Source organism: Emys orbicularis, chromosome 4, assembly GCF_028017835.1.
Source record: "Emys orbicularis isolate rEmyOrb1 chromosome 4, rEmyOrb1.hap1, whole genome shotgun sequence".
NCBI classification, from domain to species: Eukaryota; Metazoa; Chordata; order Testudines; family Emydidae; genus Emys; species Emys orbicularis.
The window spans coordinates 153,397,862-153,421,427 of NC_088686.1; the positions used below are offsets into that span (position 1 = coordinate 153,397,862).

Genomic DNA, 23,566 nt, shown 5'->3' on the forward strand with positions numbered 1-23,566 from the left:
CAGCACCTGGGCAGCTCGGGCCGCTTTGCCCAACGTCGGCTGCGGCGCTGGGGGGCGGCCGCCCTGCGGCACCTGCAGGCGGCTCCGTGCGCGGCCAGAGTGTCCTCCGCTCGGAGCCCGCCCTGCCCAGTCACAACGTGCAGGCGCTACTCCCCCGCGGCTGGTGGCGCGAACCACAGCGGCCCCAGGGTGCCCCCAGCACACGACGCACTGCTGCTGCCAGGGCCCGCTCTAGGCTTTTGCCGCCCAAAGGAAGAAAAAAAAAAAAAAGGATGGCCGGAATGCCGCCCCTGAAAATGTGCCGCCCCAAGCACGTGCTTGGTTTGCTGGTGCCTAGAGACGGCCCTGCGTGGAACCCTGAGGTAAGGGGCACCGGGGTCCGGGAGGGACACTGGGGCCAGTGGCAAGCGGGACACCAGCCTGCAGAGGGCGCTCCTGAGTGGAAAGAGCTAATTCCCTGGATCAACCTCAGAAGGTGCTGCAGCGGTGAGTCGTCACACCGCCACAAAGGGGAGAACCGGTGGGCCCAGAGAAGTGCAGGAAGACCATTGAAGCTGTGATAGCAGATGACAGGCTTTATGTTAATGGGTTATTTTGGACATTTTACTCTGGAAGACTTGGAGGCTAAACCTCTTCCAGACTCCCACCTAGGTGGAAGAAAATTGCCACCCATAGAGGAAACTGAGGCACAAGTGAACTTGGTGGTAGGACTGCCTTCCCACATGGGGATGAAGTGTCGTAGACACAGACTGGATTGAGCCATGTCGCAGCGTCTCACATCCTTCAAGGGGTTGGTGCAGCCTGCAGTGGGTTTAGCAGCACAGGTTCTCTCTTGCTTCCCAGGCACGTGCAGCTCCCCTTTTCTCATTCCCTGAGGAGCTACTCACATGAGCTAACCACGCCTGTATAACAAAAGCTACATTTAGTGACAGTTAAGGCTGCATCATGACCCACCCAAAACCTTAACAGTGTGGAAACAAAAAGTTGGCTTCATTACTTGCCACCTTCACATACGTTGCCTACGATGTTGTGGATAAAATGCTCCAAACAGCTTTTCCTTCCATCTCCAATATATACTGAAGAGCAACATGCACCTCAACTTGGGCTTTCACACACAACCTCAACGATGATCTCATGTTCTTATACCAACAGCTCAGCACATCTGACTGTCACACACTCTCCATGCACTTGGGATGTTACTCTACATTTATCATTGCTAAAGTCCCTTTGAGATGACCACTTCCTTTAAAGGTATTATGGGGGGTGGATCCTGATGCAATCTTAACTGTAACTAACTGTAGTTTGTTTATAAACTTTTAAAACTATGTGCTTTTTCCAAGCCAATCTCCTGCCATTTGAACACTTTGTGTTGCCAGAACTGCAGATGCATGGGAGTTAGTCTCCGGTGTTACCCCCAAAGCTCCATTTGGCTGAAGCATGTTATGTGGAGAATAGCTGGTGGTTCCTCCTGGTGAATGAAAAATTGGAAGATAATTTCCCAACAGCAGGTATCAAGCCCCCTTCCTTGCAACTGGAGCGCAAAGGAGAGGGAAGGGAGGCTCCTCTAGAGTCTTGTTAGTCCTGGAGACCTGAAGAAATCTGTCCAGGACATTGGCTCCCTGCTCTTTGTAGGAGCCCATTAAAGCTCCCAGCAAAGCACTGCCAGTACCCCACAGGACACCTTAAAAGGAAAGAAGAAACTCCAAAACTGCATGTTGAATCAATGGAGTAAGGTAAGCTCTTTTACCTATAATGCTATGGCAGAACATTTAAGTACACTGCTGCTACCTTGCTACACTCCCATGGGGAATTTTTAGTGACAGTTTTTTTTAAGGCAGACCCATAAAAAAAGTGTTTGGAAACCACAAAATCTAGTTTAAGAACATAATTTTTAAAGGAGGCAAGAGTGTTCAGATACCAGGATGATGGGCACAGCCCCCAGACAGAGGGGAAGGATCAACAGTTTTTCACTAGTCTCCCAGAACAGAGAAACCTTACCTTTGAGCTCCTTCTGGAACTAGGGCAGGAATCTGAGTGAGCGTATGAAACAGGAGTAGAGGCAGGTGTGATCAGACTGAGGGAGTGGGCTGAGGCAAGAAGAGGATGTGGTCTGCAAACCATTTTGGAGAGGGAGAGAAAAAACATGACTGACTGACTCTGCTCTACCACCTTAGCTAACAGCCCTATGGCTTTTAGCTCAGGCCGTAGAGGCCCATGCACTAAGCTCCGGAGGCCCCAGGTTCAATCCTGCCGGCCAACGACCGGGGTCTGTTGGTGTTACATAGGCGACACACATTAAATCTCTCAAACCCCTGGGAGCCAGGACCAGACCCCTGAAATGCAGCTTCTCTCCACTACAGCTAAAGGAGCACTCCCTCAATGTGTGTGAGCCGACCCCAGCCCCTGCTCTCCGGGCAGCAGCACGGACCCAGCCAGCAAGAGGTTCCCCTGGGTTAACTGAAACACCATCCCATGGCAATGCCCACTGCCCGTCATGCTGACCAATATTGTTTCCCTGTATGCCTGTTTTTATCCAGCTGTCTCGTACTTAGATTGGAAGCTCTGTGGGGCAGGCACCATCTTTTGTTCTCTCTCTCTAGTATCTACTGCAGGGGGGCCTTGGCCATGAATGGGGCTTCTGGCTGCAATGATGATACAAATATACTCCATCCATTTCAAAAGCTTAAGAAACAGGACCCAGAGAGGGCAGCTTCTATCTGCTCTGTCTGGTGCTATGAAGGGGTGGGGGTGAGAAGGGCTTGCTCTCAGCCTGGTATGACAAGAGGTGCATCTCTGCATGCATGCTCCTGAAACATCCTGTTCTGAGTGCCAGCTGGAGAGCCCAGTTCACACATTCTCACTGTGACTGCGCTGTCAGGTTGATGCATGTGAAGTGTTGGCTTCTGGAGGACTGGTCTGTGTGCACATCTTGCTGCCCTCCTCAGGAAATGAGGACTCATATGGACAACAGTTCATGTTGCTCTACAAAGACTTACTCACCTGAGCAGTCCTACTGATTTCAAAGGGACTCATTGTGTGAGTAAGGCTTTCAGTATCAGGCCAGATCCTAGTGGAAGGAAGCGGTCTATGGATTAGTTGGTTCAGCGTGGCCCAGTAGAGGGTAGATATGAAACCCCATACTCCCTGTTTTGCAATTTCATATTGTCATCCCATGTTCAGCTTAGCATGGACAGCCATTGATTTGTGGAAGGGAGAGGAGGTCAGTAACTTGACGGAGACTTACACTGAGGTTTTGGCATATAGAAGGCACGGCCTACTTTTGCTTCTTAAACATTTCCCAGGCTTGAATCTAGCCAGATCTTTCATGCTCACATCTCAGAATAAGAGATCCTATGTCGGACAGAAAATATTCAATACAACTGGGGCTTTTTCTGTTGGATTTGGGTTCTTTGCTTCCACAAAGCAGGGATCTCAACTAGGGCTCTCAAGCAATCAAAAATAAAATAAATCGTGATTTAATTGCACTATTCAAGAATAATAGAATATCGGAGTCCTGTGGCACCTTTAAGACTAACAGATGTATTGGAGCATAAGCTTTTGTGGGTGAATACCCACTTCGTCAGACGCATGCTCCAATACATCTGTTAGTCTTAAAGGTGCCACAGGACTCTCTGTTGCTTTTTACAGACCCAGACTAACACGGCTACCCCTCTGATACTAGAATATCATTTCTTTAAATATTTTTGGATGTTTTCTACATTTCCTCAGATATTGATTTCAATTACCAGGGCTGCCTCCAGGTTTTCTGCTGCCCCAAGTGGCGCAAAAAAAAAAAAAAAAAAGGCAGCGGCAGCACGATTGCGCCGCTCCACTCTTCGGTGGCAATTCGGCGGCAGGTCCTTCCCACCGAAGACCCGGACGTGCCGCCCCAATAGCAGCCAGAGTGCCGCCCCTTGATATTGGCCACCCCAAGCACCTGCTTCTTTAGCTGGTGCCTGGAGCCGGCCCTGCCAGGGCCATCCTTAGCCATAGGCAGTTGCTTAGGGCACCAGGTTGTCTTGGGGCACCGCTCTGCCGGAAGGAGGGGAAGCAGTGGAGCATGTAACAGCAGGGCTGGGTCCTAGAGAGAGCCGAATGGGCTGCCTGCAGCACAGTCTGAGGGAGGGGATTGGCTGCTGGGGTCTCTGGGAAGGGGTGGGGGAAGGAACTCACCTGTGAGTGTGACTCTCTCCCCAGCGTAAGGTGAGGCAGGCTGGGTGGCTCTGGCAGTATCTTTTGTTACCCCCATAATGTGCATTTTCTCCTCCCCCTGTTGACTCTGGATTTTAAAGTTTGGTCTTGGGCAACCGCTGAGAAATCCCCCCAGAGAACAGGCGTATGGCTGTCACACCTTGAGTGAATCACCTGAATGAACTCCCTCGCTGTCTCTAGAACCAGTCACTGCAATGGTGAAGCTGAGCTAGAGAAGTCACCTCCATGCCAGCTCCAGCCGATATGTAGAAAAAAGTCATTTTGAGTTGTGTTAAGCTAATTGCTTCATGTCTGAGTTAACACCCTCTGGGCGACTCAAATGGATGATGTGCAGAGGTGACTGGTAAGGGCTGATAGTGGGAGGGAGGGGAAGGGCACAATGGAAAGGTTCTGGTGGTGTGCTGCAGGGTTCAGGGCAGGTACTCAAGCGACAAAGGAGTTTTGATTTCTAGACCTACTTTTGATGTCATTGTGTCGGGTTGCGACCCCACCCTCTGGGGGCCACCTGATGCACTGGGGTACCACTGAGCCCATCCAGAGCTGGATTAACCTTTTGTGGGCCCGGTGCAAAACATATTTGTGGGCCCCCATGGGGGCAATGGAGCATGGCACGGGGAGGTCAGTCCCCAGAGCGAGGGCACTATTTACAAACCAGCAGTTGCCAGACACACAGTGGCCCACCTGGCTGTGTGCTGCCAGCGTGCCCCTTCCCCTTGAGGCAGGCCATGCTGCGCCACACAGCCCCTCCCACCCAACACCCCCTTGATTCCCTATGCCCAGCGCCCCCCAGACTCTACCACAAATGCACAGCACCCCCTGTCCAGTGCCCCTCTGCCCACAGTCCCACAACTGCCCAGCACCCCCCCCAAACCCGCACTCCCTAGTGCCCCATCACACACAGATCCTCCCTCCCTTTCACAGCCCAGCACCCCCCCAGACCCTCCAGAGACCCCCTCCCCTTGTCCTGCCTCCCAGCCACACTCACCGGCCCTGCTGGGAGGTGACTGTGTCCAGCCCCTCAGATCACGAGTCAGCGAATCCTGAAAGACAGCTCATCCTCATCCATACCATCGACGTACCTGCCGCATCCAGGGTTCCTGGCTGTATTCCTGCCATTGGCTCCGAGTCCACCTGCAGCACGATCCAGCGTTCCTCCCTTCAGGCCATCACCAGGTCTGGGGGTAGTAGGTCCTGGGTCTGACGCACTCCAACACCTGGCCTGGCCAGAGAAAGCATCTGACAGCAGCAGGACTTTAGGGGATTTTATTATTTTAGTTTGCTTCAAGCTCCTTGTTTTGTGATCCCAGTTTGCTCAGGTTTTATGACAGTTGTGTTTCCTTTTCCCCATTATCCCAGTTATTGTAAACCAACCTTCATACACTTACCTTTTGTTCTGGAACATCTTTCTGTCTCTGTCTTCTTTCCTTGCACCACACTGGAAGAAGGGTGGGACCAATATCACCAGCTGCTTCCACAGCGATAGACCCTGATACCAGGTACAAGATCCTGCGTCCTCTGAAGGGGGAACGTATAGGTTTATAATGATTTTAATTTTTCCCTGTAACACCTCAGCATGGTCTGGTTTGACCCAGAGAATTCAAAAAGGCTGCAGCCCATGAGCCCGGCTGGCAGGACGCAGCTACGTGCCCCTCCCTTGATGGCCACCTCAGTGGATGCTTTGGTCAAGACCATGCTCCGGCACTGCTCAATGATGTTGGCCAGGTTGGTGTTGAAATCAGGGTTAGGTCCCCCTGCTGCAATGGACAGAGATGGAGTGTCACAAGGGAGAGACAGCTGGGACCCCTCTCAAGGGCAATCCTGACTCCCAGCCCCCACTGCTTTAATTCACCACAATCCACTCCCCTCCCAGAACCAGGGATAGACTCAAGGTATCCTGACTTTGAGCCCCCCTGCTATAACCCACTATCCCCCTTGCAGAGCTGGCGATGGGACCCAGGAGTCCTGAGACCCCTGGTGACCCTCCCTGCTCCAAACCAGCAGGGTCAGTGCTAGTGGTCAAGGCTGGACTGGCAGGGCTCTGTAGCCACAACCTCTGCCTGGGCCCCCTCAGGTACTGGGAGGCTGGAAAAACTCTGCAGTGCCCCCTCTGGCTGTGACAGGGCCTGGGGGGCACTGGGAAGCTGGCAGGGCTCTGTACCGCTCCCTCTGGCTGGGGCTGTCACACACAGGATCCATCCCTTTCCCCCCCCGGCCCCCTGTACCTTTCCCAGCGAAGCGCAGCAGCATGGTGAGCTTTTGGAAGAGACGGCTGCGCTCGGCGACCCGCGGGCCCTTGATGCGCTTGACATTGAACCATTTGTAGTGGCCGGCGGGGGTGGCACCTGAGGTGCGCAGGGCCCGGCACAATGAGTGGGGGGCAGGGGCAGTTTCTTCAGTGCCATCACCGAGACCAGAACACGGCATCTGTACGGGGCACCTGCCCTCCCCATGGCGCTGGACAGGGATATGGGTGTGAGCTCCTGAAACACACGCACACTACAGCCATATGTGAGCTCCTGTAACACTCATATACACACACAGCCCTCCTCTAACACAGACAGTTCTCCTCTAACACACACATTACAGGGGATCACAGCCCAGGCTGTGATCCCTTGTAACAAACGCACCAACATCACACAGCCTCCTGCCGCCCGGGCTCCAGGTGCCGCGAGCGGGGGCTGGGCCGGAAGGTCCCCGTGCTGGGGCCTCCCGCGGCTCCTGGAGCTGGCGGTGCAGGCGCAGGTCCGAGCGGGGAGACAGCGGGGCTGGAGACCGCGCGTACCGCAGCGCACAGCGAGCGGGGCGGGTCCCGGCTGCAACCCCAGGGCGGGGAGCGGGCGAGAGGCGGCCCCGGGGAGGCACCAGCCGCAGGGGGGGGGAAGTCGCTGCCCGGAGGAAGTGGCCGGGGCCGGAGCTGAGCCCGGCGATGGCTGCAGCGGGGCCGGCGCAGGTAGGACGCGGGGCGGGGACTCCCCGGCCGGGCACTGGCTGGTCCCCGCTGGGGGCCGAGGGGGGCCGGGACCCGGGTTCCTCCCGCGCTAGTGACCCCGGGGCCGGGGGCTGCAGCAGCCGGAGCGCTGGGGCCGGGGGGCGGCTCTGGGGCCCCGGGGCTGGGGGGCCCCGGCCGGGCACGCGGAGCCGGGCGCGGCCCCTTCCCCCGAGCGAGGCCCCGGCCGGGCAGAGGAGCCCGGAGGCGCCTGAGTCGGGGCGGGAGCGGGGCTGAGCACAGGCCTGGGGCGGAGGCGGGACTCCGGCGGGGGGCGGGGGAGGAGCCTGTTCCCGGCTCTGGGATTCGGGCCCGTCCCAGCGCCCCGCCCCAGAGCCCCGTGGGGAGCCGAGGGCGACTCCTGTCCCCGGCCAGCAGGGCCCCGAGTCCCTGGGGGAGCTGTGCGGGGGTGGGGGGGAGTCTCCCTGGGTCAGAGCTGCTGGGCTGGGGGTTCCCTGGGAGTCGCTCCCCTAGAAACCGCGTCCCCTGCTGAGAGTGTGTGTCACCGAAATATAGGGTCCACCTAGCTGAGAGCCAATAGCAGCCAGACAGGGATAAGGAAGAGTTGCTTTATTCTGCAGAAGAAAGGAGAGCTTTGCACCTTGGTACAAAGACTCTGTCTTACACACATTTTCACAGATCCTTTATACACATTCAGACAAAGGCCCTTGCCGTGTTAACACTTGATTGGTGGTTACCAGACCTGTGCTTTTGCTATCTGGTCAGTGAAAACCACCTTAGGGCTAGTTCCAACTACCTCAAGGCCTTGAAAGGGAAGACAGTTGAAAAGTTCAGGCTACTGTGTACTTGAGGTGTCTGCTTCCCCCTAATGGCCGCTGGCTGACATAACGGCTTCTAGCTATTAAGGGGGGTCACTAGTAACTTTCACATATGTAACGCTTGTGCCAGCAGCTCCAGGTGGCGTTCGAGGACGTCGCTCTGTATTTCACCCGGGAGGAGTGGGAGCTCTTATCCCAGCCAGAGAAGCAGCTGTACCGGGATCAGATGCTGAGGAATTACCAGGGCCTCGTTTCCCTGGGTAAGGACCAATTTCTCTTTTATTCACAGCTGTGAAATGTCTGGGTTCCTTCAAGGCCTCTGCTGCCATATGCCACCCATCAGCCAAATTGTGATTTTGCACCCCCTAATGCTTTATGGGAATATGCTTGTGAATGTATATATGATATAACTGGAATATGTTTTATGCTACATATGCCATGTACAGGGCCGGCTCCAGGCACCAGGCAACCAAGCACATGCTTGGGGCGGCACCTTGTAAGGGGCGGCCAATCTTGGGGTGGTGGGGGGCAACGCGGCGCGGCATTCCGCGGGGGGGCGCTCCGGCGGCGCGGCGCTCGGCGGGGTGGCGGCACTCGGGGGGGGGGGGGGTTCCGGCGGCGTGGCGCTCGGCGGGGGGGGCGGCACGGGGCGCGGCCCCGGGGGGGGGTTCCGGCGGCACGGCGCTCGGCGGGGCGGTGCTTCTTTAGAGCCGGCCCTGGCCATGTAACATCTCTGTAGAGGTTATGATTTTCTGGATATACTCATCCTATTTGTATGCATGTGTCATTTGTACTTGAAGTTATGAATATTGGCTGTGTACTTGCTTGATTTTAAGTAGCCTTAGTAAAGCATTTGGTCAGCTTCTTGAGAAAGGAATGTGCAAGTTAAGTGCCCAGTCAAGAAACACTTAATGGGCAATGGATCTTGGAAGGCTCCAATCCACATAAGAAGTCTACTTGAGGACGTTCAAGGTAGCATGTGAACCATGGCTGCTATCTGTAAGTTCTGAGTCATGCATGGACATGTGACTTGCCCATGTGACTCCAAAACTCCATCTTGGAGCTGGGGGGGGATCCTTTAGCAGTGGGCGGGCTTTGCATCCGAAGAAGTGGGCTGTAGCCCACGAAAGCTTATGCTCTAATAAATTTGTTAGTCTCTAAGGTGCCACAAGTACTCCTGTTCTATCTGTAGTCAGCTTCTTACTGTATTAGGTTTAGACTTGCGTGTTTTATTTTATTTTGCTTGGTAATTCACTTTGTTCTGTCTGCTATTACTTGGAACCACTTAAATCCCACTTTTTTTATTTAATAAAATCACTTTCTACTTATTAATTAACACAGCGTATGTATTAATACCTGGGGGGGCAAACAGCTGTGCATATCTCTCCATCAGTGTTACAGAGGGCGGACAATTTTTGAGTTTACCTTTTATAAGTTTTATACAGGGTAAAACGGATTTATTTGGGGTTTGGACCCCATTGGGAGCTGGGCATCTGAGTGTTGGAGACAGGAACACTTCTTAAGCTGCTTTCAGTTAAGCCTGCAGCTGTTAGGGGATGTGGTTCAGACCTGGGTCTGGGTTTGCAGCCGGCTAGCGTGTCTGGCTCAAACCAGGCAGGGCACTGAAGTCCCAAGTTGCCAGGGAAAACAGACTTAGAAGTAGTCTCAGCACATCAGTTGGCAGCCCTAAGGGGGTTTCTGTGATCCAACCCGTCACACAAATGGTGGCAAATGCCAGACCCTTTCAGGCCGGCTTCCTGTTAAAGGAAAACTCAGGGCTACAAAGCCTGGGGCTAATCTCTGTGTAACTTGTTTATTACGTACCTCAGTCCTGGCACAGCGGTGGTAGCAAACAGCACATGAGCAACAACCTCTTCCAGGAATCTCAGTCCAGCCATGCAGGGCAGCAATTCTGCCTTAAGAACTGACTCTAGTTAGACAAATAAGTTAGGGAGAAAACTCTCCTGCTGCTTGTAATAGCTCCCTATCCCCTCCAAAAGACCCACTTAATCAGATGCATGAAGTGGAAACTTAAGTGGGCAGATATACACATGCAAAGATGGGTGTGTTACATTACTATGTTTATGCCTAAATAAATTTGTTAATCTTTAAGGTGCCACAGGTCTCCTTGTTGTTTCTTCTAAGGAAGGTTTATTTCATTATTCTCCTGCCTGGGATCTCTTGCACTCTCGTCTGAAGCAGCGACTGAGAGCAGTGTCCTGTCGTGCTAGGTGCTGTGCAGCCACACACTGACCGAGATCGGGGCCCTGTTGTGCTGGGCTGCACCAACGTATAACTGAGTCGCTGCCCCCAACACTTCAATAATAAAACTGATTCTTTCCCCCCGAAACAGGCTATTCAGGTTCTACACCAGACTTAATCCACTGGATCGAGGTAGGGGAGGCAGAACTCTGGATCCGGGATGCTGAAGACTCCAGGGAAAGCTCCGGGCCTGAGAGCTCCTCCCCAGGTGAGTCTCTTCTGGTTTACACACCTGCTAGGAGAGGGCTTCTTAACGTAGAAGGCAAAGGCAGAGCGAGCTCCACTGGCTGGGAGCAGAAGAGAGACAAATTGAGGCTGGGAATTAGGGGCCAGTGTTTATCTAGGAGGGGAATGAACCATTGGGAGCGCTCCCCTCATGATGCAATGAATTCTCCCTTACTTGGAGTCTGTCAATGGAGATGGGACATGTGTCTCACAAAGCCCTGCTCTAACTCAGCCAGGAGTTACTGGGGAAGATAGTCTGGTAGGAATCCCAGCTGGATAGGCACAACGAGGACTAGATAGGATAGGACTGGAAGGGACCTCAGTAGGTAGTCAAGTCCAGTTCCTGGCACTGCGGCAGGGCTAAATATTACCTAGACCATCCCTGTCTCGTATCTGTCTAACCTGTTCTTAGTAACCTCCCATGATGTGAGATTCCACGACCTCCCTAGGTAATTTGTTCTGGTGTTTAACTACCCTCAGAGTTTGGAAGTTTTTCCGAATGTCTAACCTAAATCTCTCTTGCTGCAGTTTAAGCCCATTACTTCTTGTCCTGGCATCAGTGTTACCCACACAAAATTCTCTGTCGCTCACACAGTTTATAGGCCCCTACCCTTACCCGTTCAGTGAGCTCAGGTATACCCTTACACTCTGCGAGTTTGCGGTGTCTTTTACCAGTGAAAGAGCCTTACACAGCAATACCCTACTTAACGTCTATTTATTACCAAACACCACAAACAGACTGCACACGCTAAGCGTACAATGCTCACCATTCCCAATAAGCCAGATGAACTTTTCTTGATGGCCAGTCAGGATCAGGTCCATCTGGGGGATTCCAGTTTCTGCATAGTGTCATTGGCAGAGTGTTACGGTCTGGCAGCTCTGAGCTTGGGGCTGTGTCCTGGAGTTGGTTTCCAAAGAACTTCCTTTGGGACCCCAGTTTATATGGTGAAACTTGAGTCCTGCTTAGCTGTATCTTAACTAATCATTATACTAACATTTTACTAACCAATCCTAACATATTGTAACATAATTCTCTAACAATTATATCCCAGCACCTTAATTGATTTACACCTAGAAAAATTAATTATACAGCAGCCAGAAACAATCAAAGAACCAGACAGAGATCATACAGACAAACAATAGGGAAGTGGGGAGCATAAAGACAAAAAAATAAAGAAATGGGGATTTCACAGCCACCAACAATTGATAAGTAGTTTCTTGTTAGAGAGAATGCCATCCCACCAAGCTTTCTGTAACCATCTTAAGATGTTTCTTTTTTTGGCAGTCATTTCCCATTCTCTATTTGTGTAATTGATCATTCCTACCTAAGTGTAGTATTTTGCATATGATCTTACTGAACGTCATCCTATTTAATTTCGACCATTTCTCCAGTTTGTCAAGGTTCTTTTGAATTGTAATCCTGTCCTCTAAAGTGCTTGCCACCCCTCCCAGCTTGGAATCATCTGTAAACTTCATGAATGAATGCTCCACACTATCGTCCTAATAATGAATGAAGATACGGAATAGAACTGGATCCAGGACAGATCTGTGTGGGATCCCACTTGATATGTCCTTTCAGCTCAATTTTGAACCATAATAACGACTCTCTGAGTGTGGTTTTCCAGCCAGTTGTGCACTAACTTTATAGTAGGTTTGCCTAGGCTATATTTCTCTAGTTTGTTTATGAGAAGGTCATGCAAGATAGTATCAGAAGCCTTACTAAAGTCAAGATGTGACGTGTACTTCTTCTCCCCTATCCACAAAGTTTGTTACTTGCCAAAGAAGGATATTAGGTTGGTTTGACATAATTTGTTCTTGAGAAATCCATGTTGACTCTTACCTGTTCCTTTATTTCCTTCTAGGTGTTTACAAATAGAATGTTTGATTACTTATAGAATCATAGAAGATTAGGGTTGGAAGAGACCTCAGGAGGTCATCTAGTCCAACCCCCCTTCTCACTGCAGGACCAATCCCGACTAAATCATCCCAGCCAGGGCTTTGTCAAGTCAGGTCCTAAAAACCTCTAGGGATGGTGATTCCACCACCTCCCTAGGTAACCCATTCCAGTGCTTCACCACCCTCCTAGTGAAAGTGTTTCCTAATATCTTACGTAGACTTCCCCCATTGAGAAACCATTACTCCTTGTTTTGTCATCTGCCACCACTGAGAACAGCTGAGCTCCATTCTCTTTGGAACCCCCCTTCAGGTAGTTGAAGGCTGGTATCAAATCCCCCCTCACTCTTCTCTTCCGCAGACTGAATAAGCCCCGTTCCCTCAGCCTCTCCTTGCAAGTCATGTGCCCCAGCCCCGTAATCATTTTCGTTGCCCTCTGCTGGACTCGCTCCAGTTTATCTCAAGACAGGATCAATCACGTATGACGAGTGCGAGGTCGCGCCTAGTCGGAGGACGCCATTTTGTAGAGCAGGTCTCAGGCACTTGTAGAGCTTCACTGTAATGCTCTAAAACTGCCCTGTGTTCCAGGCAGTTGCTGCTGGGGGCACGGAGGCACATGGGGGCCAGAGGAAATTGTCCTGTGGGCCACAACTTGGAGTATCCTGGTGTATGGGCTGGGTATGAGGGAGAGGGGGTGGGATGGTTTTTGTCACATCCCCTCTCCTCCTGCTCTCTCGGTGGCACAAAATCGTTGTCACTGACATTGCTTCAGTGTCAATGCTTAGCACAGCCCTCAGCCTTAACGCGTCTGTGACTGTCTGTAGACCAAAGGCCTGCTGGGTGGCACCATTCACCCCTTCCAGCTCAGCAGTGCCATGGATCAGGTTGTAAAACAAGACAAACATGTTTTTGAGGTTACATCACACAAACCCTGAGTGACTTGGCATCCCCTCAACCCCCTTCCCTCACCCCCGCCCTGCAAAAAACCCCAACCTTCTTGAGAATTTTAGTTTAGTTTTAGTTTTGCACAAAGAATGAAACAAACATCGGGCCCAGGAATAAGCTACATTGTGCTAAGCAGCTAACTGTCCACATGAGGGGATTTTAGCCCCTCAACTGAACTATTTTGAAACCAGTATTGTTAAAACAGCACAAAAAGTGGGGAACAGGCCTCATGCTGTAAAACAGGAGAAAGTGAAGAACCAGCACCATGTACATAAAAACCTCTGATTGAAATGAAACCAAAATCAGATTGAAAACAAACCATGGACCCTGTTTCAACTGCCTGAGCACCGAGGGGCCCTAGTCCTGGGTCAGGGCACTGCCTGGATCCTGGGCAGTTTAAACATAAAACAAGACCCAAGAGGCGTGTCATAACTATAAAGGGAAGGGTAACAGCTCTCCTGTGTACAGTACTAAAATCCCTCCTGGTCAGAGACTCCAAAATCCTTTTACCTGTAAAGGGTTAAGAAGCTCGGGTAACCTGGCTGACACCTGACCCAGAGGACCAATAAGGGGACAAGATACTTTCAAATCTTGGGGGGGGGGGGAAAGGTTTTTGTATGTGCTCTTTGTTTTAAGGGGTTGTTCGCTCTTGGGACTGAGAGGGACCAGACATCAATCCAGGTTCTCCCCATCTTTCTAAACAAGTCTCTCTTATTTCAAAATTGTAAGTAAAAGCCAGGCAAGGCGTCTTAGATTTACTTTGTTTTCTCAACTTGTAAATGTACCTTTTACTAGAGTGTTTATCTTTGTTTGCTACACTTTGAACCTAAGACAGAGGGGGTTCCTCTGAGCTCTTTAAGTTTGATTACCCTGTAAAGTTGTTTTCCATACTGATTTTACAGAGATGATTTTTACCTTTTTCTTTAATTAAAAGCCTTCTTTTTAAGAACCTGATTGATTTCTCCTTGTTTTAAGATCCAAAGGGGGTTTGGATCTGTATTCACCAGGAGTTGGTGAAAGGAAGGAGGGGGGAAGGGTCAATTTCTCCTTGTTTAAGATCCAAGGAGTTTGGATCTGTATTCACCAGGGAATTGGTGAAAGGTTTCTAAAAGCTTCCCAGGGTAGGGAATGGTGGCAGCGGACCAGAACTAAGCTGGTAGTTAAGCTTAGAAGTCCTCATGCAGGCCCCTACATTTGTACCCTAAAGTTCAAAGTGGGGATACAGCCTTGATATGGTGGCACAGTGGTGGAGATCATTTTAAACCCAAAAGCCAGTAAGAGATTTTTTTTTCCTTCTAGCTGCTTGGAAAGCAGAGCTGAAGGTAGATGCATATCTTATCTCTCCTTGCCTGAAGGCAGAGGTGTTAAGTTTTTTTAACAAGGGGCTTTGTTAAGAGAAGGGTTCAATCAGTGAGCAAACTGACTGGTAAAAGGAATTTACAAGCTGAATTGTTTTTTTTTTCTTTTTACATCCTCGGGAGTAGCTTGTTAGAAAGTCTCTGTTAACTCAGCAGCAGCCAGAGCTAAGTACATCCCAGTTTCAGTCAACTGCAGAGGGGGTGACCCAGCACAAGAACACAGGAAAATGACTACCAAAGAAGTAGCTAACAAAATAGAACTGGCCAAACTAGAAGCAGAAGAAAATGAAAGAAAACATCAGAGACTGCTTCAAATTAAAAAACTTGAAGAGGAGGCCAAAGAGGAGGCCCATAAAAGAGAAGAGGAGGCCAAAGAGGAGGCCCATAAAAGAGAAGAGGAGGCCAAAGAGGAGGCCCATAAAAGAGAAGAAAAAGCCAAAGAGGAGGCCCATAAAAGAGAAGAAAAAGCCAAAGAGGAGGCCCACAAGAGAGAAGAGAAAGCCAAAGAGGAGGCCCACAAGAGAGAGATGGAGCTGGAAAAAGCCAAAGAGGAGGTGAGAGAAAAAGAAAGGAAGCATGAACTGGAAGCAGCAAGTGCTAGGCAGGATGCATCAGACCATCCTAGCAACTCCTCTCCAGGTACCACTTCCCATCCCAGGAAATTCCCCACCTACAAGGCAGGCGATGATACTGAGGCCTTCTTAGAAAATTTTGAAAGGGCCTGCCTTGGATACAGCATCACTCCAACCCAGTACATGGTAGAGCTGAGGCCGCAGCTCAGTGGACCCTTAGCAGAGGTGGCGGCTGAAATGCCTAAGGAACACATGAACAGTTATGAACTTTTTAAAAACAAGGCCAGACTCAGAATGGGGCTAACACCCGAGCATGCCCGTCGGCGGTTCAGAGCCCTAAGGTGGAAACCAGAGGTGTCATTTACCCGGCATGCCTACCACATTGACAAAAATTGTGATGCCTGGGTATCAGGAGCAAATGTTAAATCTCTGGAAGATCTGCTTTCCCTAGTAAAAATGGAGCAGTTTTTAGAGGGTGTTCCTGAGGAAATAGAAAGGTACATCCTAGATAGGAAGCCCAAAACTGTAACCGAGGCGGGGGAGATTGGAGCCAAATGGGTGGAGGTGACAGAAAAGAAAAAAGCTAGTAGCAGTTGGAGCGAATATCAGAAGGGGCAAGCCGAAACAAAACCTTATCACCGGGGACAACCCAAGGCCCCACCCACATCCCAAGGGAAACCCCAGACGCCTTCTCACCCCACCACACCAGTCTCCATCAACCAACATCGCCCCGGTGATACCTTAGCAGGGCGATGTTTTAAATGTAATGAACTGGGGCATATAAAGGCTCACTGCCCCAAGAACCCCAACCGATTACAGTTCATTACACCCCAATCACACCAAAGATCCCCAGACCCAGATGCCTCTCTCATACCCTCGGAGCGAAGGGAAACCTTGAGAGTGGGCGGAAAGAAGGTTATCGCTTGGAGGGACACTGGGGCACAAGTGTCAACTATCCACCAATCCCTAGTGGACCCCAAACTCATCAACCCTGAGGCTACAGTGACAATTCAACCCTTCGTGTCACAGTCTGTAACCTTGCCTACAGCCCAGTTGCATGTCCAGTACAAGGGCTGGTCAGGAATGTGGACTTTTGCAGTCTATGACAATTATCCCATCCCCATGCTGCTGGGGGAAGACTTGGCCAACCATGTGAAGCTACCCAAGAGGTTGGGAATAGTCACCCGCAGCCAGGCTAAGCAAGCTTTCACCCCCATCCCTGTTCCTGAGCCGTCCACCAGGGCCCCGTCTGTGTTACCAGAGACCCAAACAAAGGTGATGGAACCGGATCCCCTGCCAACGACTGCAACAGCCGTAGTGGATCCAATCCCAGAGACCCAGCCAAAGCCAGTCCCAGAACCGGAACTGGCAACGCAACCAGCACCAGAACCATTGCCAGCACTGAGTCCAGCACTTGCAAACCCGTCTACAACTCCAATGCCAGAGGGCACCAGCGAGTCTGAACTGGTGGAAGCAGCAGATAACCCTACCCAAGAGACTCAGCCAGAGCCTGAAATACCACATAGTGCACCAGCGGACAGCGGTTCACAGTCAATGGAAACAGCCCCAGCACCTGCATCGCTTCCAGAGGGACCAAGCCTCAGTCCACAGTCCAAGGAGGAACTGATGTCTCCAGCATCAAGGGAACAGTTCCAGGCCGAGCAGGAAGCAGATGACAGCCTTCAGAAAGCTTGGGCGGCGGCATGGAGCACCCCACCGCCTCTCAGCTCTTCTAACCGATCCCGGTTTGTTGTAGAACAAGGACTTTTATACAAGGAGACTCTTTCTGGTGGGCACCAGGAAGACTGGCATCCTCAAAGACAGCTGGTAGTTCCCACTAAGTATCGGGTAAAGCTTTTGAGCTTAGCCCATGATCATCCCAGTGGCCATTCTGGGGTGAACAGAACCAAAGACCGGTTGGGGAAGTCCTTCCACTGGGAGGGAATGGTCAAGGACGTTGCTAATTATGTCCGGTCTTGTGAGGTGTGCCAACGAGTGGGAAAGCCCCAAGACCAGGTTAAAGCCCCTCTCCAGCCACTACCCATAATTGAGGTCCCATTTCAGCGAGTAGCTGTGGATATTCTGGGTCCTTTCCCAAAGAAGACACCCAGAGGAAAGCAGTACGTACTGACTTTCATGGATTTTGCTACCCGATGGCCGGAAGCTGTACCCTTAAGCAACACCAGGGCTAACAGTGTGTGCCAGGCATTAGCAGACATTTTTGCCAGGGTAGGGTGGCCCTCCGACATACTTACAGATTTGGGAACTAATTTCCTGGCAGGGAACATGAAAAACCTGTGGAAAACTCATGGGGTGAATCACTTGGTTGCCACCCCTCATCACCATCAAACCAATGGTCTGGTGGAGAGGTTTAATGGAACTTTGGGGGCCATGATACGTAAATTCGTAAATGAACACTCCAATGATTGGGACCTAGTGTTGCAGCAGTTGCTTTTTGCCTACAGGGCGGTACCACATCCCAGTTTAGGGTTTTCACCATTTGAACTTGTGTATGGCCGCGAGGTTAAGGGGCCATTACAGTTGGTGAAGCAGCAATGGGAGGGGTTTACGCCTTCTCCAGGAACTAACATTCTAGACTTTGTAAGCAACCTACAAAACACCCTCCGACACTCTTTAGCCCTTGCTAAAGAAAACCTAAAGGATGCTCAGAAAGAGCAAAAGGCCTGGTATGATAAACATTCCAGAGAATGGTCCTTCAAAGTAGGAGACCAAGTCATGGTCTTAAAGGCGCTCCAGGCCCATAAAATGGAAGCGTCGTGGGAAGGACCATTCACGGTCCAGGAGCGCCTAGGAGCTGTTAACTATCTCATAGCCTCCCCCACCTCCAACATAAAGCCTAAGGTATACCATGTTAATTCTCTTAAGCCCTTTTATTCCAGAGAATTAAACGTTTGCCAGTTTACAGCCCAGGAAACAGATGACGCGGAGTGGCCTGCAGGTGTCTACTATGAAGGAAAAAGGAATGGTGGCGTGGAAGAGGTGAACCTCTCCACGACCCTGGGACGTCTGCAGCGACAGCAGATCAAGGAGCTGTGCACAAGCTTTGCACCGATTTTCTCAGCCACTCCAGGACGGACCGAACGGGCATACCACTCCATTGACACAGGTAATGCTCACCCAATTAGAACCCCACCCTACCGGGAGTCACCTCATGCCCAAACTGCTATACAAAGGGAGATCCAGGACATGCTACAGATGGGTATAATCCGCCCCTCTACCAGTGCATGGGCATCTCCAGTGGTTCTAGTTCCCAAACCAGATGGGGAAATACGCTTTTGCGTGGACTACCGTAAGCTAAATGCTGTAACTCGTCCTGACAACTATCCAATGCCACGCACAGATGAGCTATTGGAAAAATTGGGACATGCCCAATTCATTTCTACTTTGGACTTAACCAAAGGGTACTGGCAAGTACCACTAGATGAACCCGCTAAGGAAAGGTCCGCCTTCGTCACCCAGGCAGGGGTGTATGAATTCAATGTACTCCCTTTCGGGTTGCGAAATGCACCCGCCACCTTCCAAAGACTTGTAGATGGTCTCTTAGCGGGATTGGGAGAATCTGCAGTTGCCTATCTCGATGATGTGGCCATTTTTTCTGATTCATGGACAGAACACCTGGAGCACCTGAAAAAAGTCTTCGAGCGCATCCGGCAGGCAGGACTAACTGTTAAGGCTAAAAAGTATCAAATAGGCCAAAACAGAGTGACATACCTGGGGCACCAGGTGGGTCAAGGAACTATAAATCCCCTACAGGCCAAAGTGGATGCTATCCAAAAGTGGCCGGTTCCAAAGTCAAAGAAACAGGTCCAATCCTTCTTAGGCTTGGCCGGATATTATAGGCGATTTGTACCACACTACAGCCAAATCGCCGCCCCACTGACAGACCTAACCAGAAAGAAACAGCCAAATGCAGTTCAGTGGACTGATAAGTGTCAAAAGGCCTTTAACCAGCTTAAGGCAACCCTCATGTCTGACCCTGTGCTAAGGGCCCCAGACTTTGACAAACCGTTCCTAGTAACCACAGATGCGTCCGAGCGAGGCGTGGGAGCAGTTTTAATGCAGGAAGGACCGGATCAAGAATTCCATCCTGTCGTGTTTCTCAGCAAGAAACTGTCTGAGAGGGAAAGCCACTGGTCAATCAGCGAAAAGGAATGCTACGCCATTGTGTACGCGCTGAAAAAGCTACGCCCATATGTTTGGGGACGGCGTTTCCAACTACAAACAGACCATGCTGCGCTACAGTGGCTTCATACCGCCAAGGGAAATCACAAAAAACTTCTTTGATGGAGTTTAGCTCTCCAAGATTTTGATTTTGAAATACAACACATTTCGGGAGCTTCTAACAAAGTGGCTGATGCACTCTCCCGGGAAAGTTTCCCAGAGTTAACTGGTTAACAATTGTTCTTGTAATGAAACATATTGCTAGTTTTTATATAATCAGTAGTATATCTAAAGGTACATGTGTCTTGTTAACTCTGTTTTCTCCTAGAACTCCAGGAAGAAATCACAGCCAGTGTGGAACCGAACGTCCAACACTATCTGTGATTTGGGGGGCGTGTCATAACTATAAAGGGAAGGGTAACAGCTCTCCTGTGTACAGTACTAAAATCCCTCCTGGTCAGAGACTCCAAAATCCTTTTACCTGTAAAGGGTTAAGAAGCTTGGCTGACACCTGACCCAGAGGACCAATAAGGGGACAAGATACTTTCAAATCTTGGGGGGGGGGGAAGGTTTTTGTATGTGCTCTTTGTTTTAAGGGGTTGTTCGCTCTTGGGACTGAGAGGGACCAGACATCAATCCAGGTTCTCCCCATCTTTCTAAACAAGTCTCTTATTTCAAAATTGTAAGTAAAAGCCAGGCAAGGCGTCTTAGATTTACTTTGTTTTCTCAACTTGTAAATGTACCTTTTACTAGAGTGTTTATCTTTGTTTGCTACACTTTGAACCTAAGACAGAGGGGGTTCCTCTGAGCTCTTTAAGTTTGATTACCCTGTAAAGTTGTTTTCCATACTGATTTTACAGAGATGATTTTTACCTTTTTCTTTAATTAAAAGCCTTCTTTTTAAGAACCTGATTGATTTCTCCTTGTTTTAAGATCCAAAGGGGGTTTGGATCTGTATTCACCAGGAGTTGGTGAAAGGAAGGAGGGGGGAAGGGTCAATTTCTCCTTGTTTAAGATCCAAGGAGTTTGGATCTGTATTCACCAGGGAATTGGTGAAAGGTTTCTAAAAGCTTCCCAGGGTAGGGAATGGTGGCAGCGGACCAGAACTAAGCTGGTAGTTAAGCTTAGAAGTCCTCATGCAGGCCCCTACATTTGTACCCTAAAGTTCAAAGTGGGGATACAGCCTTGACAAGGCGCATGGCACACATGGGAGCAGGCGCTAGGTGCTGCACAAACAACATAGGGTGGAAGCAACATGAGTCAGGCTGCAGATTTTCACAGCATTTTGTCTCCAAAATTACAGCGCAGTTTCAGTACATTTAGTTAAAGTCATAGGTCACAAAATTTACTGTGACGGCTTGAAGATTTTTAATAAAACCTGCCCCCCTCCTCACCCTGCCCAGGGGCACTTGCCGCCCAAAGAAGCAAAGAAGCCCCCTGCCACCCAGCGCTGCAGCCCTAATCCCAGCAGAGTGGTTGGGGTGGGCTAGAGTGGATGTGGGTGGCAATGCCCTTCACTGAAGTTTGTCCCTTTCCCCCACCATCATGACCGTGGGCGGGGGCAAATCTGAGTGGCGCTGTAACCCCGCAGGCCAGGTCTCAGTGCCCGGAGCGAGGCATTGGGCCCAGCCCTGGGGGACAGGAGCCGCCATTGCAGGCAGAGGTTCACATCCCGAAAACAGTCACTGAGAAGTGGGGAAATGGCTCCGTCTGTGACATTTTTCCTTCCTTCCTTGACAAACCTGCAGCCCTAATGATGAGCTAACTGGCCTCTGCTCTCTCCAGCAGGGCACGGGATCCCGGGAGAAACGAGGACACAGTCTGAATGTGGGCAGAGCAGTGCCAGTACGCTGACTAAGCATCAGCGCATGCATAGCAGGGAACAGCTCTACCACTGTGCTGACTGCGGCAAGGGCTTTTCACAGATTTCATGCCTGAGAAGACACCAGCGCACACACACTGGGGAGCGGCCATACAGCTGTGCTGATTGTGGCAAGGGCTTTTCACGGATTGCACACCTGAAAATACACCAGCGCCTACACACTGGGGAGCGGCCATACACCTGTGCTGACTGTGGCAAGGGCTTTTCACAGATTGTACACCTGAAAATACACCAGTGCACGCACACAGGGGAGTGGCCATACACCTGTGCTGACTGCGGCAAGGGCTTTTCACAGATTGCACACCTGAAAATACACCAGCGCACACACACAGGGGAGCGGCCATACACCTGTGCTGACTGCGGCAAGGGCTTTTCACAGATTGCACACCTGAAAATACACCAGCGCATACACACTGGGGAGCGGCCATACAGCTGTGCTGACTGCGGCAGGGGCTTTTCACAGATTTCAGCCCTGAGAAGACACCAGCGCATACACACTGGGGAGCGGCCATACAGCTGTGCTGACTGCGGCAAGAGCTTTTCACAGATTTCATACCTGAAAATACACCAGCGCATGCACACTGGGGAGCGGCCATAAAGCTGTGCTGATTGTGCCAAGGTCTTATCACGGATTTCAGACCTGAAAATACACCAGCGCACGCACACTGGGGAGCGGCCATACACCTGTGCTGATTGCGGCAAGAGCTTTTCACAGATTTCAATCCTGAGAAGACACCAGCGCATACACACTGGGGAGCTGCCATACAGCTGTGCTGATTGTGCCAAGGTCTTTTCACAGATTGCACACCTGAAAATACACCAGCGCACGCACACAGGGGAGCGGCCGTACAGCTGTGCTGACTGCGGCAAGAGCTTTTCACAGATTTCAGACGTGAGAAGACACAAGCGCACACACACCGGGGAGTAGCCATACAGCTGTGCGGACTGTGACAAGGGCTTTTCACAATTTTCATGCCTGAAAATACACTAGCGCACGCACACAGGGGAGTGACCATACAGCTGTGCTGATTGTGGCAAGGGCTTTTTAAAGCTTTCAGACCTGAAAATACACCAGCGCACGCACACTGGGGAGCGGCCATACAGCTGTGCTGATTGTGGCAAGGGCTTTTCACGGATTTCAGATCTGAAAATACAGGAACAAAAAGATCTGCATCTTAGCAAACAACAGCATGAAACCCCTTCTGGCCAAAGTTCATGTCTCCCCACTCAGCTGAGGAGAGGTTTATCTCGGAGTCACTCTGAGAAAAATCCATTTCAAAGGTGATTGAACTATAAAAGAAAGGGCCCAAAACACCCCTTGTTATCTCTCCCTGTCCAGCTCTCGTTTTCACCTGAGAGGACAAAAAAAAAGAAAGAAAAGAAAACAAAAACAGCTCTTGGACCCCAGGAACTGATCCGGAGCTGAAAACGTGGTCAGCAATGCCACTGCAAACCTGTGTTAAGGGACTTCACTTTGAACCACGTCTAGTTTGTTCAGTTTAGTACTAGGAAGTGGTTTTATATTTCTTTTTCTTGTCACCATTTCTCACTTTGATGTCTCATCTCTTGTACTCACTTGAAATCTACCCTTGTGGTTAAATAAAATTGGTTTCTTCCTTAATTGCAACGAATCCAGTGTTGTGACCTGTGTGGGTAACTCCATGTGGGGTGACAAATTGTTACCTATTGATCCCCTTGGAGGTGCAGATTTCAACTGAACAGCTCATGTTTATTTTTATGATGGGCCCACTTCAGAACTCAAATCCAACACTCTTGTGAAGTGACTTGGGTTTGGATCTGAAGTTTAGGAACTTGAATTTGGATCAAAGCTTCACAACTGACCCACTTGTGCTATTAACATTACAAAGTTTAATAGTGTGACTTTCCAGTTCTGAGTTCTTAGTCATTATAATATATTCTGACATTATGGCCCCAATCCAGCAAACTCTTAAGCTTATGCTCAATTATAAGTGTAACCCTTCTGCCCATCTAAGTTGGCAGCAACAAGGGCCGGGTTCTGTATCTAGGGGTTCTGTTTCAATAACACAATGCAAAACCGGCTCGAGCCCCCACCCAGTGACCTGGGACAATTACATAGCACCCCCTGGGCGCCTCTAAGAGGCAATACTTCCCCTCTCGCAAGCACGGAGTCTGAGTGTAGCAGAAAATGTTTAATAACATGAGGTAAACGACATCAGCATTAAATTGGAAAAAAACACCACAAACAGGATTCCTAACACAAACCATGAGCAAAAGACCCACCCCAGCAA

At 50.5% G+C, this 23,566-nt stretch overlaps 1 protein-coding gene across 1 annotated transcript; it reads left to right on the forward strand.

Moving 5' to 3' along the window:
- The first annotated feature begins 10,394 nt into the window (after window positions 1–10,394).
- Window positions 10,395–22,917, forward strand: LOC135877369 (zinc finger protein 214-like). Its single transcript, XM_065402797.1, has 2 exons — window positions 10,395–10,447; window positions 21,200–22,917. Exon 2 carries the CDS (start codon window positions 21,283–21,285, stop codon window positions 21,892–21,894), a length of 612 nt encoding a protein of 203 aa, XP_065258869.1. The 5' UTR covers window positions 10,395–10,447; window positions 21,200–21,282; the 3' UTR covers window positions 21,895–22,917.
- Window positions 22,918–23,566: the final 649 nt, after the last annotated feature.